This window comes from Biomphalaria glabrata, chromosome 2 (genome assembly GCF_947242115.1).
Source record: "Biomphalaria glabrata chromosome 2, xgBioGlab47.1, whole genome shotgun sequence".
Taxonomy (NCBI): domain Eukaryota; kingdom Metazoa; phylum Mollusca; class Gastropoda; family Planorbidae; genus Biomphalaria; species Biomphalaria glabrata.
In genome coordinates, this window is record NC_074712.1 from 49,793,000 (window position 1) to 49,808,107 (window position 15,108).

A 15,108-nucleotide genomic window follows, 5' to 3' on the forward strand; every position below is an offset into this window, starting at 1 on the left:
ATAAATATGCATGTTAAATCTTTTCAAACAAGGCTTTCTCATTTCTACAAGCAAGCAAAAGAAAACAGGTTTTGTCATTGAAAGGTGAAACTATTTCTAGTGAAATAATAAGTACAAGAATTATTTAGATTCCTTAATTGTGCAATTTATAAAATCGAATTATAAGACGTCAAGAACCGTATTTCAATACCATCAGCTCACCATTTAGTGCAAAAGCTGATTCTACTCCTGAGGCCATAACTCTAATCAAAGAGAAGTTCCAGTCAGTACTTCCACATGAGTCTTTTGGGGGCCAGAAGCTGTAATTCCACACTTTAAAAAAACTTTGCTGCTGTTCACACTATTTGGGTACACATATGTCTGTTCTTCTTCATTCTCATTTTACATGTTTGAGGGTTCAGATCAGTAATCCTACATGTGAGATTAACCACGCAGTGGTTTCCAGATCAGGCAGTTCTCGGAATAGTTTTGATTCTATATGAGGGTTTAGGGGCCAGAATCTTGTTCGGGTCTCTTGATTTAGTATGCACCCTTGAAGGACATGGCCAGCAATCTCTGGCGATGCTCCGCAAGGGCAAATTTGGCTCGTCCCGACATTTAACTTCCGGAACATATATTGTCTCATTGAGTGAACAAGCATTTTTTTTTTGTGGAAACTAAACAAGTATAATTATTACTGGTCGTTTTTGACTGGCTCTAATTCGACAGCAATCACAAGGGTAACAACTAATAAGCTAGTATCACAGTTCTGGAACATTATGCACGAGTGTAAAAAGTAAAATACTGCACATTAAGTACAACTGTATATTTGTGGGGATAATGTTATATAAAAGACGACAGCAATTTAAAACGAAAATCGTAAAATGGGTTTCAAAATTTGCTAACTCTTGTTGTATTTCCTTAACGTGGAGTGTGGAAAAAAAGAAACGTGAATATAATAGTGTAAATACGAATTAAAAGACATTCTACATAGTTAGCTAGAGTATCTTTCTAAGTTATATATATATATATATATATATATATATATATATATATATATATATATAGGCCTATATATATATATATATATATATATATATATATATATATATATATATATATATATATGCGGCCCGCCCATTCCCAAATTTAAAAAAATGTAGCCCTCGATACAAAAAGGTTGCCCACCCCTGTGCTAGAGCATATGAAATTAAACAAACACAATATAAATTAACAGTTTAGAACAGTGGTGGGCAAATTAAAGCAGCGGGCCACATGCAGCCCGCCATAGTGTTTTATGAAGCCCGCAGAACCTACAGAAATTAGGTGTGACCACAGTATACACATATACAAATATATTAAAATATTTCTAAATACCTCTATAAATTATTGAAACTGTCTAATTATAAAAAGTTTCAAGTAAACGAAGTTTATTCTTATTGGCTCTACTTCAATACACCCAGTCTCAGGTGGCAAGTGTAACAACCAATGGAGCTCCGTCTTTGACTGAGAAAAACATTTATTTTAACTAAAGAATATCACTATTATAAACTTTAAACAGGAATGTTTACACAAATCTGAATAAAATGTCAATGTATTAACCATAATGCAGCATATTAGAGTTAGGGGACTTAACCACAGGCAGTTCCATAAAGTACTTGAAGATATAGAAGCAAAATATTCCGATGGCTGAAATGTAAGTGCATGTGAAATCTTTTTAAACAAGGCTTTCCCATTTGTCAAGACAAGCCAGTAAAAACAGGTTTTTTCATTTCCCTTTACTGAAAGGTGAAACTATTTCTAATAATAATAGTAAGGCTTCTCTTCGTGTTCGAAGATTAATGAGGAATGCAGTCTTTCCCATGGCTATGCAGACCCAGCTGTGACCTACATATTTTGTCTCATCTATCACAGGCATAACCATTGTCCTCCGGTGGTCAATTTAGATTTTCTTTTTGTCATCTACACCTGTCATCAGCGGCAGATTTTCTTTTGGTCTCAAATTTGTATCCCACGCCTTTGTAAGTCAGAGAAACTATTTCTAGTGAAATGGTTAAAAGTAAAAGACTTATTTTGATTCCTTAATTGTGGAAGAACCAGTTTTCAATACCATCAGCTCACCATTTAGCGCAGAAACTGATTCCGCTTCAGAGGACATAACTCCAAACAAATTATGACCTGAAAGAGAAGTTCCAGTCATTTCTTCCACAGGAGTTTTAGGATGCCAGAAGCTGTATTTCCACACTTAAAAAACTTTGCTGCTAAACTTTCAAATTATTTGGGTACAAATACACATGTGAACAAGTACTGTTAGTGGAAACTAAGCAAGTGTAATCACAGGTCGATGCTGATTGACTGTAATTTGACAGCATTCACAAGGATAACAACTAGCAAGCTTGTTTCACTGTTTGGGAACGAATGAGTGTAAACAGTTAAATACTTCACATTAAGTACAACTGTGTGTTTGTGGTGAAATGTTGTGATGTAAAAAGACAACAGCAATTTTTTAAAATTGTAAAATTGGTTGAAATTGCTCAATTGGGAATGTGAAAAATGAAATGTTAATATATATAAGGTATAAATATGAATTAAAAGACATTATACACAGTTAGCGTATTTTTCAAAGTTGTAAGTACATAAATATATTTATATGCAGCCCCCCATTCCCAAATTTTTCTTAACGCGGCCCTTGATACAAAAAGATTGCCCACCTCTGGTTTAGAACATTGATATAACCTTGTGTAATTTTGAACAATGGTAATCTTATGAACAAGAGTTCAAGACTTCTTATTTTCTGATCACTTGGTCTCAAATGTGAATCCTGCGGCTTTTGTAAATGACCTCCAGAAAATACACTGCTGAGAACAGACATAATTGAAGAAAAGAAAATCTAAATCAACCACCGGCGCTGGATGTGGCAAAATAAGTAGGTCACAGCTGGGGCTGCGTAGCTATGGGAAAGGGTTAGGGTTAATCTTCGGACTCAGACACAAGCCTTGTTATTATTATTGTCTGATCAAGACAGTGCATACAAATTATATAAAAATATATATTTGAAGCAATATCATCAATAAAATGTGTGAGAATACTAACACATAATAATTAAATGTTTACCTTCATAAAGCCAGAAACATGGTCTGTAATAAGCTGATCATTGATAACTTTATAAATCTGATAAGCATTACTGCTGCGATTAGTATAACAAAGGCTGCTGACTATCAACAGATAAATTGTATGAATAAGGAACTCTGTCAAGGTGTTTTTTATCATCACATAAATCTTGCGCCTCAGCGTAACCATCTTCAGAGCTGACTGTGACAAGGGTGCTGAAAGGTCCATGATAACAGAAGAAATGTCACGACCTAAAACAAAGGTGGATTATTATTATTTAAATGCAGTTATCAGTATAGATTGTTCCGCTATACTAAAGTAAAAGTCCCACCTTCAAACCTTGTGGTCTGTAGAACAGAAGATGTAAAGATCATATATTTCTGTGGCCTATAGTTAATGAGGGTGTCATGTAACCAGCACAATGATCAACCACCTTTACTTTTCCACAACTACTGTCAGGTACCCATTTGAGCTGGGTGGACTCAGTGGCGCCCAAAGATCCCAAAATAAAAAATCCCAGTTTTCACCATGATTTGAACCCCGGACGCCAAGCGCTTTATCGTTCAGCCACCGCACCTCCTACTATACTATTTGTTGTAAATTTTTTAGGGTAGTCTCCCATGCTCTAATATCCAGTGTGCTTGCCAATTTCTCAAATTTGTTCTTACTGTTTGCATCAGTATTTTATTTATTCATTTCCATATAAAAGAATCACATTTGGAAACTGTTTGCATGTGATCTACATCATTATTGTGATAATATAACACTATTACCAAGTGATATATGCATGTAATATTGTGTCATTTTTAAAAATTAAAAACTAAATCAATACAATGATTTACTTTCTTTCAATCCATACTCCTTGTTGACTTCAGAAATGAGGGATAAATCTAACTCATGTAAACTCCTCTGTTTGACTTTTTTCACCAACAAAGCAAGAATGACTGAAATAACTATAACCTAGAAAAAAACAAAAGTATTTTAACTTCTAAAATTCAATTATGGATTTGTTCAAAAGATCTTTGTAAAACAAAAATTTAATTCTTACATAAAACTAAATATACACAATAATGGCCTCCCTCAGTCATGAAGTGACTATGGATCATCTCATGGACATGAAATGAATGCCTGGGCTGTAGTCGGAACTATGTCACCCACACATCAGTTCCCCCCCCCCTTCCATGCAGTTGATGTATCCAGAGGAATGGCAGCGCCGATACAGTTTGGGGTCAGCAGCGTCACAGGTTCTGCCAGGGTGTAGCACTGATTGCTGCTAACTGCCTTAGCGTCACCAGCTCCTGATTTTTCCTCAGGGTTGACCCCGAAGCCTTTCCCATGATTGGGTATAGCTGCAAGGCAACAGAGGTTTGAATTTAGAGTTTTCCTTCTCCTAGGTGAGTAGCTAGCCATGGCTAAGGCGCCAGTTACTCGCCATTGCCCCTTCTCCTGTTGTCATTGCTGGAAGTGGTAATGGATGTAAGCACTCCACTACCTATAAAATGCTTCCTAATGGCATGCATCTCAAATAGCCTCTGACAACCAGTCTGACTCCTGGCCTTCACAAGTGGCTCAGATATTGAGTCCAGCGGAATTGCTCTCACACAATAATAATATTACACAAATGTGTTTTTATTTAAAAAAAAAATGATCGTATTATATTTTCTAAAGAAAACAAATTAATTCCTTTTTCAATCAGTCCTTTTTAAAGAAATAACATTTCAGAATCATAATTATGTTTAAAATATATTGTTGTAAACCTGGTGGTGACACAGATGGGGATAGTGCTGTGTGTTTTTAGCCTACCCAAATTGCCCCAGTCCAGCGCAGGATGAGGGGTCAACTGTGACCAGTGATAGTACACGCCAGTTCGGCAACGACCTGTGTGTAAATATTACGCACGCAAGTCACGACAATTGTTATCATTCTGAGTGGTCAAGAACGTTCCATCCGATTCTAGAAGGCCAGTAGAGACACTATATAAGAGCGAGTGTGTCAGAAAGACTGAACTTCACGTTACCTCGCAATGTGACCAGTACGAGGCGAGAACCAGCACGGTGTGTGAAGTCAGGCGGAGCAAGACTAGGTTTTTGAAAAGACAGTGTTAATGTTGTTGCTAACTGTACAGTGTTTGTAATGTATTTGCAATTAAACTGACTGATACTTTGGAGCCCTGAGTTGTGAGGTTCTTTAAGTTCGTTGTGTCGTGTGGTGCAGTTTGAAGAGAGCCTGGATAGTAGGAGAGCTATGTAACAATATATATATATATATATATTAAAATAAAAGAAACAGAGTTCTAAATAGTAGACCTTGCTATTACCTTAAAAGGATCCACTACAAAGAGAGACTGTAAAAAAGCTAAAATGAAAGTAGTCAGCCATTCTTTGGTTACATCTTGTCCCCACTCCATGCTGTACAGTATCACAAAGAAACTACAAACTACCACAGTCATAGCTACTAGAACCCAGGCCAAATATCGACATTGTTGAGGCCATGTACCTTTCAGGTCTCGAGAACCTTGAAAATATGCAAGTGAATTGGAAAAAACTTTAAACTAAAAATATAATTTTACATTTACATAAATTAAAAGGATGATTTTTATGCCCTAAATTCATAATTATTTATTTTATTTATTAGACATCAAAGCCCTACTTTTGGTCTAATGAAATTAGATACATGATAATAGATATTAAGTGTCACATTTTTTTCATATAACTTACTTGATTTTATTAATAAAATTTTCTCCATTCCCTCCAACTGTTTTTCTAATTTCACCATCCAAGGCAAGGAACATTTGCACTGTTTTTTCTTTAAATTTTCAAATAGTTCCTTTTCTTTCTTTTTTTCATCTGAAATAAAAAACAATTATGAAAACAAAAATAAAATTTAAATTTCATTCAAACATTCATGTCAAAGAACTTAACAGCACTATTTTTTGTTTTCTGAAAATATAAATGTGAAAAAACATTTGACTTTTTTCTGTAACACCAGTTAAAAAACAATTGATACTGAAGCCATTGCTATTGAAAAACAAAGTCCTACATAATGTAATGATAAAAACATAAAACTAACCTTTATTGTGACTCTGTGTATTTTCTGTAACCTTGTATGTATCTAAATGTTCTTCTTTAACTGGCAGATCTGATTTAGTTCTCGATTTTCTAAATATGGTCATAATTGTCAGCATTGGGGTGGCCGTGATCAAAGCAGAGAGAAACGAATAGTAAATCTGTTGAAAAAAAAACATATACAAAGAAAAAAAAATAAATACACTATAAAAAAATGTAACAAATAAAATTGATAAAATATAAAAGTCTAAGTGCTAGTTATTATTTTAAATATCGAATAGGTCATACTTTAAATATCTAAAAACAAATTTACCTGCTGATAACCAATTCGTAATGGTCCTATTTCAAAATCAACTTTATCCTGCTTCCTGTTAACATCTGGAACATTAATCTTATAAAACATAGCACTAGTGATCATTGCAAGCATAACAAATGCAAGACAACACATTGACCTTTCAACTCGGCTGTAAAAAGAATATTTTTCAAAGTGTAATGTTTTTAAGTTATAGCAGAAAGAAATGTTAATAATTTGTACTTATTGTAGTAAAAACTAAACACATGTTTTCTGACTATCTAAAAAAGACAACAAAAAAAAATTAAAATTAAACACTGACAAAGAAGATTCGATACAAAAATTCAGCTACATACCTAAACCGACTATTCTGTGGTCTAATAAATACAGATAGCCATATGTGATCATCTGTGAGATGCTGTTTTGTATTAGTAAAAAATAGATTCTTCAATGTTTCTAGTTCATCCACACAAGTAGCAGCTATTGTTGTTTCTAATGAATATTCTGGTGACAGCCATTCTCCGCAGACAAAATAAAAGCTAAAATTTAGAAAAAAAAAGAAGCTTTTTTTCTGTTATATAAAAAGAGATATTTTTGTTATTTCAATTAAATTGTCCTTTACAAAAGCTATAAGGATTGCATTATGCTGCAGAGTCAACATTTGTAACTTTTGTAGCAATTAAACCTAAAATTTGTATTCAAACATACGCTTTATTACTTTGTAGATCCACAATATCTATTTGATCCAAATACCATGTAGATGCATTGCCTTTGCCAGAACTATCATGCCAGATTTTCATGCACTGTAGATCCCCTAAGCATTTATCACAGGCCATGACAAAATGACTCACACTACCAGAAGGGAAACCCTAAAAATATATTTGTTAATACATTCTTAAATATTAATCACCATATTTTAAGTATGGAATTGCAGGTTTTTGGTACTTGAATTATTTCTACTTTGTTTACATGTTTGAGATGTTTCTTCAGAATTGAAGATAATTAAATCCTAGCACAAACCTCAAGCAAGGAAAGCAAGGGTAAGTGTAGGGGAGGTTTTCAAACTGGGAGTGTCGAGATGATAACTCAAAGGGCACACCACATCACCAGACAGACATTTTTATGTTGCTACAATGTTTTTACTTTTTAAGGCTTGATGAATAGTTGTATTTAAATTTATTAAAGATTTTTCTATAGAATCATTGTAAAAAATAACAACTTGCATTTATCTCAAGACTCACTTCTTTAATTCCATCAGACAACTTTCTGACCCCAGTATCATGATCTTGTCCAGATAGACAGAAGTAAACATTAGACTTTGTCCCAGCAGACCTTCTGAGCCCAGTGTGGACAGTGATCAGGTAAAAGTAGGTATCATCACAATAGTTGTCAACCAATGGGAACACACCCCACTGAGGAGAACATTTGTTTACTTTTATATACTGAGACCAGATTTTAAATAACTTTTTTTCAAGAAACTAGATCACTAGAAGTTATATTAAACATTAAATGTCTCAAGAAACTAGATCACTTAAACAAGTTATATTAAACATTAAATGTCTCTGTAAATATGAGATATTAAATATAAGGTAAATAGGGGGCAACTGAAAGTACAGCAGATGTTAAGTGCAAAGACAGTGCAAGCAAGTGCCCAAAGTGCAGCGTGAACAGGGCAGATTTAATTGTTTGAATACAATAACTTACTTGCCATAAGTTCAGAGAAAAAAACAACAAAATAATTATTTTATCATGACAATAATTCTTTTATTAAATGTATTTTTCTAAAGATGACCAAGAGAAATTGATTTAAGTCAGAAAAAAAAATGAGTTAGCTTGTTGTTTTTTTCAAATGAAAATCTATAAATCTTATAAAATGTTATAGCTAGTTTTCTTTTATTTATTTATTATATTTAAAGATTTTGAAAAAAAAATAAATTCTTTTCTATATATTATAATGTTAAAGATGTTAAGCACTTTAGTCTAAGCAAAATCATATTTTTCAATTTATCAAGAATGAAGTTTGGCCAACTAATACCAGTCATAAATTTAACTTCAATTTTTATTCCTACAGTCAACTTATAACAGAAATAAACAAATACAAACATATTACCTGAAACATTCCTTTTTTGTCCATGTAGTGAGCCCAAAATCCTGTCAGGGTAAACATTACATACAAAGTGATCAGTACACCAAAGACTATGCCTTGAGCTTTAATGTCAAACTTGCTGAAGACAGTACCAAAGTGAATTGTATTGGGTTCAAAATTAAAAGAGACTGCACTAATTATTTCTTTTCCATCTCCACAGGTACACACCACATTGCCTTTTTCTTTAGTCAGCTGGAAAAATCAATTGATACCTATTCAGCAAAGATTCTTTAGAATTAGATAAAATGGAATGAATGAGAGAAAAAGAATAGATTGAGATAAATAAAATGAGTTAAAGTTTTATTGAGAAAGATTATCATTTCAGTTTAACATCAGAAGTTTGGATCACAATTTTTATTACTCCTTTAGCTATAAGTGATTGGATTTTCATTAACTTTCTTAGTTAAAAACAAATTTATGTTACTAGACAATTCTTCTCAATAAAAATTTAAGGGTTTTTGTTTTTTATCTTCAGTGAAAAATATGCAGCAAAGTTAATCTTATTCTGGAATTTTTTTTATATATGTACATATCTCTTTACAAAGTAATATGTGGAATCATTGAGGGTAGAGCTTCATAATCATGTTTTATTAATGACCCCCAACATACAGTACATAAACAGAGCAAAAGGTAACCAAATAATTCTTTTAAATTACCTTACACTTATCAGTCTGCCAGTCTTTGACTGTATCATTCCATGAGAAACATGCAGATGTTGTCACACCAAATAAATATGCATCATTCAGATTGTAAGAATCTATTCAAGATAGACATTAGTATATATTACATTGAGTAAGGAGGCAACAAATATTGGCAACTAATTTGTATTCTCATGAATGGCTGATCAATACCTGATCTTTTCTGTAAGTTTAAACTTGACTTAACAGTATCATCTGCAAAAAAATATTTATATAATTAAAAAATTGTTTTTTTTAATTAAAAAGATTTTTCAAACATAACATTGATAAAAACTTAGCAAAAAAAATGATATGGACATACTTATATTAGGTTTTAGACCAATATAAACAGTTCCAGCTGTAGAAAATGTTTTAGGTGGAAAACAAATTTCTTCACAAGGTTGAAATGTTTTACTTGTCAACTGCTTTCTAGAAAGCAAAAGAGAAAATTTGTTTTTGTTAAACAAATTAGTTTCCTATTTATAAATCTACATCATAACTTTTAAAATGATGGTAAATTTTAATTTTTTAACAAAGTAAATACTTTATTGAAAGTTTTATAGTCTTTTTCTATCTTTTATCGATACACTAGCAATCCTCTAAACTAACTTGATATCATAGACTAAATCTGTTGGTTCAATGTCCATTCTTAAATACAAGGTATATGTAACCAAAGGGTTGAAAGGACGCAGTTTCAAGCAGAAAAACAAATGGGTTTGTCTGAAAAAAAAATGTATATTATATTTACATTTTATTTATTAATACTGATATTTATATTTAAAATTTTTTATAAAGTTTTTTTTTTTCAGTCAAACTCTAGAATTGAATCTTTTTATTCACATGTGATGTTGAAAGGTGAAATGCATTGGAGCATGTCTGAAATACTCTCTAAGCTGTTATTAATAAAAGAAGAAGACATTACACAATGACAGAGTTTTCTTACTTGTATTCAAATTGGTGATAGAACATCTGGGAGGCATCACCTTCAATAAATTGAGGGGTTATTGTTGTTAAAGTTTCTGTCACGCTACAGTTACTTTCTTTTGTTTCATGGATGATTCTAGGACTTGATAAATTCAGTTTGTTACCATCACTGTCATCAACAGAGCCAATAATGATGTCAGCATTGATTAATTTAGAGTTCTGTCCTTGTATAAATATATTCTTGGTCTTAATAGCCTAAAGTTAAAAAACAACAAAAACTGCAACATGAGAAAATGTTATATTAGTTTTATATATTTAATATCATATTTTTTTCATAGGAAACAATTATACAAAGTTACTGTAAAAGCCATGTGATAAAAATATACACTTATTTGCCTAAGCAAACAAAGGAAACTACAACCCATAAGGAAGGAAGTTGACTTACTTTAACAACCATGAGAGACTGGTCCTTGTCACCAAGGTTTACACCATCAAATGTGAATCCCAGTGGTGGAATGTAGTCTGTTGAGTTTGTGACATCAGCAATGGTGGTCTGTTGTGTTGTCATCAAATAACTTTGTTTAGTTTTATTAAACTTTCCAGTAGGGTCTTCCATTTTGGGCAGCACTGTCAGAAGTTGATCCCATGAGGATGTAATATTGCTATTGATGCTCTCAATCTAAACAAAATATTACAACAGATTTATACATTTTTATAGTATCAATAAATAATTAGTAATAGTAATCTTTATTAGTTTTCATGGTCAATGTTTACCTGTGCAGATTGTTGATAGACTTGTAAATCCATCTTTTGTATCTCAGATTCAATGAAATTTTGAGTCTCTACATCACTGAGTCCCTGCTTCAATGCTTTCATTTTAATATTAGAATAGATGTCATCTAAGTTGTAATTAGACTGATACTCTATGATATTGTGGATCACGTCTGTTATTTCTAGATTTCAGAAAACAATATTCTTAAGAATGTTAAAAAAAATATTTTTAATTTAAAAAATTGCTATCTGTATCAACCTTTTTTTTTAATGGTCCCAACAGTATAAAACTTAAATTATCTATTTTATCCGCTTTACCTTACATGTAAAAAAAATGTTTTACATGTTTCGGATGTTCCTTCAGAGTTGAAGATAATTACTTCCTAGTCCAAACCTCCCGCAGGACGACGGGGGATGGGAGCGGGCAGGGTTTGAACCCGGGACCATCGATAAATCTGTACGACAGTCCAGCGTGCAAACCGCACGACCAGGCTGCCATCCATATAAGTTTATAACTCTAATTAATTGTCTTTTCATATACCTTGCCTTTAAGTTTTATTAAATGTGGTAAGAAGAATGTTTTTAATAAACACAATTTCTTTTGCAATATATTAATATTAAACCAATGTATTAGTTTTGATTAGAAAAGAAAATTGAAGTGTAAATGAAAACAAAGTCAAACTTGCTATTACCATCAATGCAATGATTTAAATCAGGTAACTTTGATTGCACATTTTTCACTTTATTTGTCAAAGACTGAACAGCACTTGATGCTGTTACCTGAATTAAAATAAATAATAAATATAAATTAATTTTTTTATTTATGTATTAGTCCAATCATTTTTACATTTAATCTTTTTTTTTTAACCATAAATTTAATATTTAACAAAGTACAATAAATCTATAAACACTATGTCTCTTGATTCATAATATACATTATGTCAGAATAAACGTTTTATATATGTGGTATATAGTATTTAAATTAAATTATATGTTTGTAAAGAAAATGTTGAATAATAAAATGACATTTAATCAATGACTAATTGTTTCCTCACAATTTCAATCAATAAGGACATTTGAAATAAAGGATAGAAAGTGATGGGCTAAAGAAAATAGTAACAATAATTTAAAATTGAGGAATAATGATAGTGACAAAATACATTTTAATGATTCTGAAGATTAAGGATGAGTGCCATGTTTCACATGACTATATAAACTATGTTGTAACCTGCAGAATTTTACCACATCTGATGCAGATAAATCCATAATCTCCCAGGGGTCTATTTGACTTTTATTTTGTCATCTGAACCTGTCTATGGGTCTCCTGTGACCTTTGAGAGAGCTCTCAAACTCTTTCATAGGCCATCTGCTGCCAGCTACTTTCCTCTAAGCCAGTGAGGAATGATATTGTATTGTAAAATAAATTCCATAGTCACAAAGAAATAATCTTGTACACCTAGACATTTTGTAGTAGAAATTTTTTTAATCTCAAAACAAAATAAAGTGACAAAAATAAATAAAAGTCGATCCAGAAACAAAGGGGAAGAAAACGTGAAGAGGTTCTTAACAAAAAATACAAATAAATGTTCACAACATTTTTTGAACAAGAGACTTTTTGAAAAGTATAATTATAAGGTATCACATGGAAGTGTATATTGAGCTGATGGTGTACATAAGTGGAAGTAGCTATGAAGAAGATTATATAGGATAAATAATTGAAAGTAGCTATAAAGAAGATTATATAGTATAAATAATTGGAAGTAGCTATAAAGAAGATTACTTAGGTGGCTAAACGGCATAGAGGTTGACTTCCAGACGAGGGTCTGAATCCTGGTGAAGACTGGGATAATTAATTTCGGGATCTTTGGGCGTCTCTGAGTCCACCCAGCTCTAATGGGTTCCTGACATTATTTGGGGAAAAGTAAAGGTGGTTGGTTGTTGTGCTGGCCATATGACACCCTCTTTAACGATAGGCCACAGAAAGATGGCCTTTACATAATCTGACCTATAGAACACTAGGTCTGAAAAAGGAACTTTACTTTATGTAGAAGATTAAATAGGATTTGTGCATGTTTAGATATTCATAAGCTAGAGGAATTCAGTATTTTTAACAACCAATTCTTATTTTCTTATTTCTTTTAGTAGCAATATATACCACTTCTTCAATTTACAAGAATTTTAAAAAGTGAACATTTTAATAGTAGTTTCCCCCTCTCCATGCAGATGATGTAAAGGATAGTTTACCATTGAATCAGGTGTCATCAGATTTGTGTCATTAGTCAGAACTGACATGGAGTTAGCCATCATTTGTATTTCTTCAGGGGCTCTGACATTATAATTTTCAATTAAACCCCCCACTATCTCGACTAAATTTGTTGCAGTCTGAAATAAAAAAAACAAACTTCCAATGTAGTACATAAAACCTTAACAATCACAATTTTAACACAATCAATAATTATAATTAATGTGACAACTGTTAATTATAACTCATTTGGTTGTACATTTTTTTGTTAACAATCAAATCATTGTACATCAAAAAAAAAGATCTAAATTTAAAATGTGTTACTTAGATTTAAAAAAGAACAATACCTGAGAAAAAGAGGTAACCACTGGCTTATTTAAAGGAATTGCTGTGGTGGTAGTTGCTTCATTTAATTGCTCCTCACTAACAGATTTAGCCTTTTAAAAGTAATTGTTTTCAATGATTTTAGCAGCAATAATGCTAAATGCTACATTAATAAAAATTGTATAGTGTTTGTGTTTTCTGCATTAAAACAGATAAATATGCCAACCCCTACTTCTTTAAATACACATATCCCCATATATATATATAAATATATATATATATTGTTACAAATGAACAGTGATAGGTAGAGGTCAACGTATGACCCCGGCAAGATGACACAGCAGCGAGTGTTCTCTGGAATGTACATGTATAAACAAAGACAGGATGTGACGTGTCCTTACGTGTTATTCCAGAAGGTACTAGCAATGTCCAGTGACAGATAGAGGTCACAACTTGTGACCCTGGCAAGATGACACTGCAGCCGATGTTTTCTGGAATCTACATGTATAAACAAAGACAGGATGTGACGTTTCCTCACGTGTTATTCCAGAAGATACTAGCAGTGTTTGTGCAACTTTGGAGGAGCAATTAGGGACTATATAAGCCAGAGAGTTAATGTGAAAGTCAGTCGTGAGTGAGCCGTTACAGTCGATACAAACGATGTAAGACGTGTGCGACTCTAGTGGAAGAGAAATGTGTACGACTCGATGCAAGTTAACTAGGGTAGAGTTAACTGGAGTGGACTACTGTCGTTTAAGTCTATACAGCAAACTACAGTGGACTTGAGCCGTTACAGTCGATACAGTCGATGTAAGACATGTGCGGCTCTGATTCGGTAGACTTGAGTACGAATTGGTTCAGCTTTTGGAGACCTGGAGCAACACTGGGAAGTGTGTCGTTGGTCTGTTCTGTGGAATACGGCTCAATGCAAGTTGAGAATAGATGAATTGCAACGAAGTGAAGAGATGAATTGCAACGAAGTATAGCTAACTGTAAACTGACAGATATTGTACAGTCTTCTACGCTACATGTTACAGTAACAAATTGTTAGAGTTAATAGTTTATATGAAGCTGAAAGTTTTAGTCGTCAAGTTCTATACATTGTTTTTATTTGTGTGCCTACTAGTACATTTAGCCAGAAGATTCAGAAATATGTAACAATATATATATATATATATATATATATATATATATATATATATATATATATATATATATGTATATATATATATATATGTATATATATATAAATCAAACATTTGTACATTTTTTTACATACATTAATCCTCAGAATAAAGTTAAAACACACACAAAATATCATAGAATGAAAATGACATTAGACTTATGAAGTGTTCACTAGAAGGACCTACCAAAGATGAAAGTGAGGATGTCAAAGTGGCTGCTCTTTTGGCAATCTTTAAAGAATCCTTGACACTTATACTGGAGTTCATTTTCTTCATCATATCAAAAGCAATATCATCCACACTACCACTAGTTGTAGATGTTGACGTAGTCAGCTGATTATACATTGGCTTGATCTGTTAGTAAACAATTCTAGTATTTATTTGATTATATTC

At 32.4% G+C, this 15,108-nt stretch overlaps 1 protein-coding gene across 1 annotated transcript in view; it reads right to left on the minus strand.

Moving 5' to 3' along the window:
• The window catches only part of LOC106072510 (polycystic kidney disease protein 1-like 2), a 28,759-nt gene that overhangs the window by 9,431 nt on the left and 4,220 nt on the right, over window positions 1-15,108 (minus strand). The window contains exons 5-25 of the mRNA XM_056021089.1: window positions 14,902-15,069; window positions 13,555-13,644; window positions 13,210-13,347; window positions 11,658-11,745; window positions 10,969-11,147; window positions 10,640-10,873; window positions 10,214-10,449; window positions 9,880-9,990; window positions 9,593-9,699; window positions 9,445-9,486; window positions 9,250-9,350; window positions 8,558-8,785; window positions 7,689-7,859; window positions 7,156-7,316; window positions 6,804-6,986; window positions 6,469-6,619; window positions 6,160-6,316; window positions 5,808-5,936; window positions 5,408-5,604; window positions 3,933-4,050; window positions 3,094-3,341 (exon numbers count right to left, since the gene is read on the minus strand). Of these exons, the coding sequence (XP_055877064.1) occupies window positions 3,094-3,341; window positions 3,933-4,050; window positions 5,408-5,604; window positions 5,808-5,936; window positions 6,160-6,316; window positions 6,469-6,619; window positions 6,804-6,986; window positions 7,156-7,316; window positions 7,689-7,859; window positions 8,558-8,785; window positions 9,250-9,350; window positions 9,445-9,486; window positions 9,593-9,699; window positions 9,880-9,990; window positions 10,214-10,449; window positions 10,640-10,873; window positions 10,969-11,147; window positions 11,658-11,745; window positions 13,210-13,347; window positions 13,555-13,644; window positions 14,902-15,069 (3,237 nt within the window). The remainder of the gene's footprint in view (window positions 1-3,093; window positions 3,342-3,932; window positions 4,051-5,407; window positions 5,605-5,807; window positions 5,937-6,159; window positions 6,317-6,468; window positions 6,620-6,803; window positions 6,987-7,155; window positions 7,317-7,688; window positions 7,860-8,557; window positions 8,786-9,249; window positions 9,351-9,444; window positions 9,487-9,592; window positions 9,700-9,879; window positions 9,991-10,213; window positions 10,450-10,639; window positions 10,874-10,968; window positions 11,148-11,657; window positions 11,746-13,209; window positions 13,348-13,554; window positions 13,645-14,901; window positions 15,070-15,108) is intronic.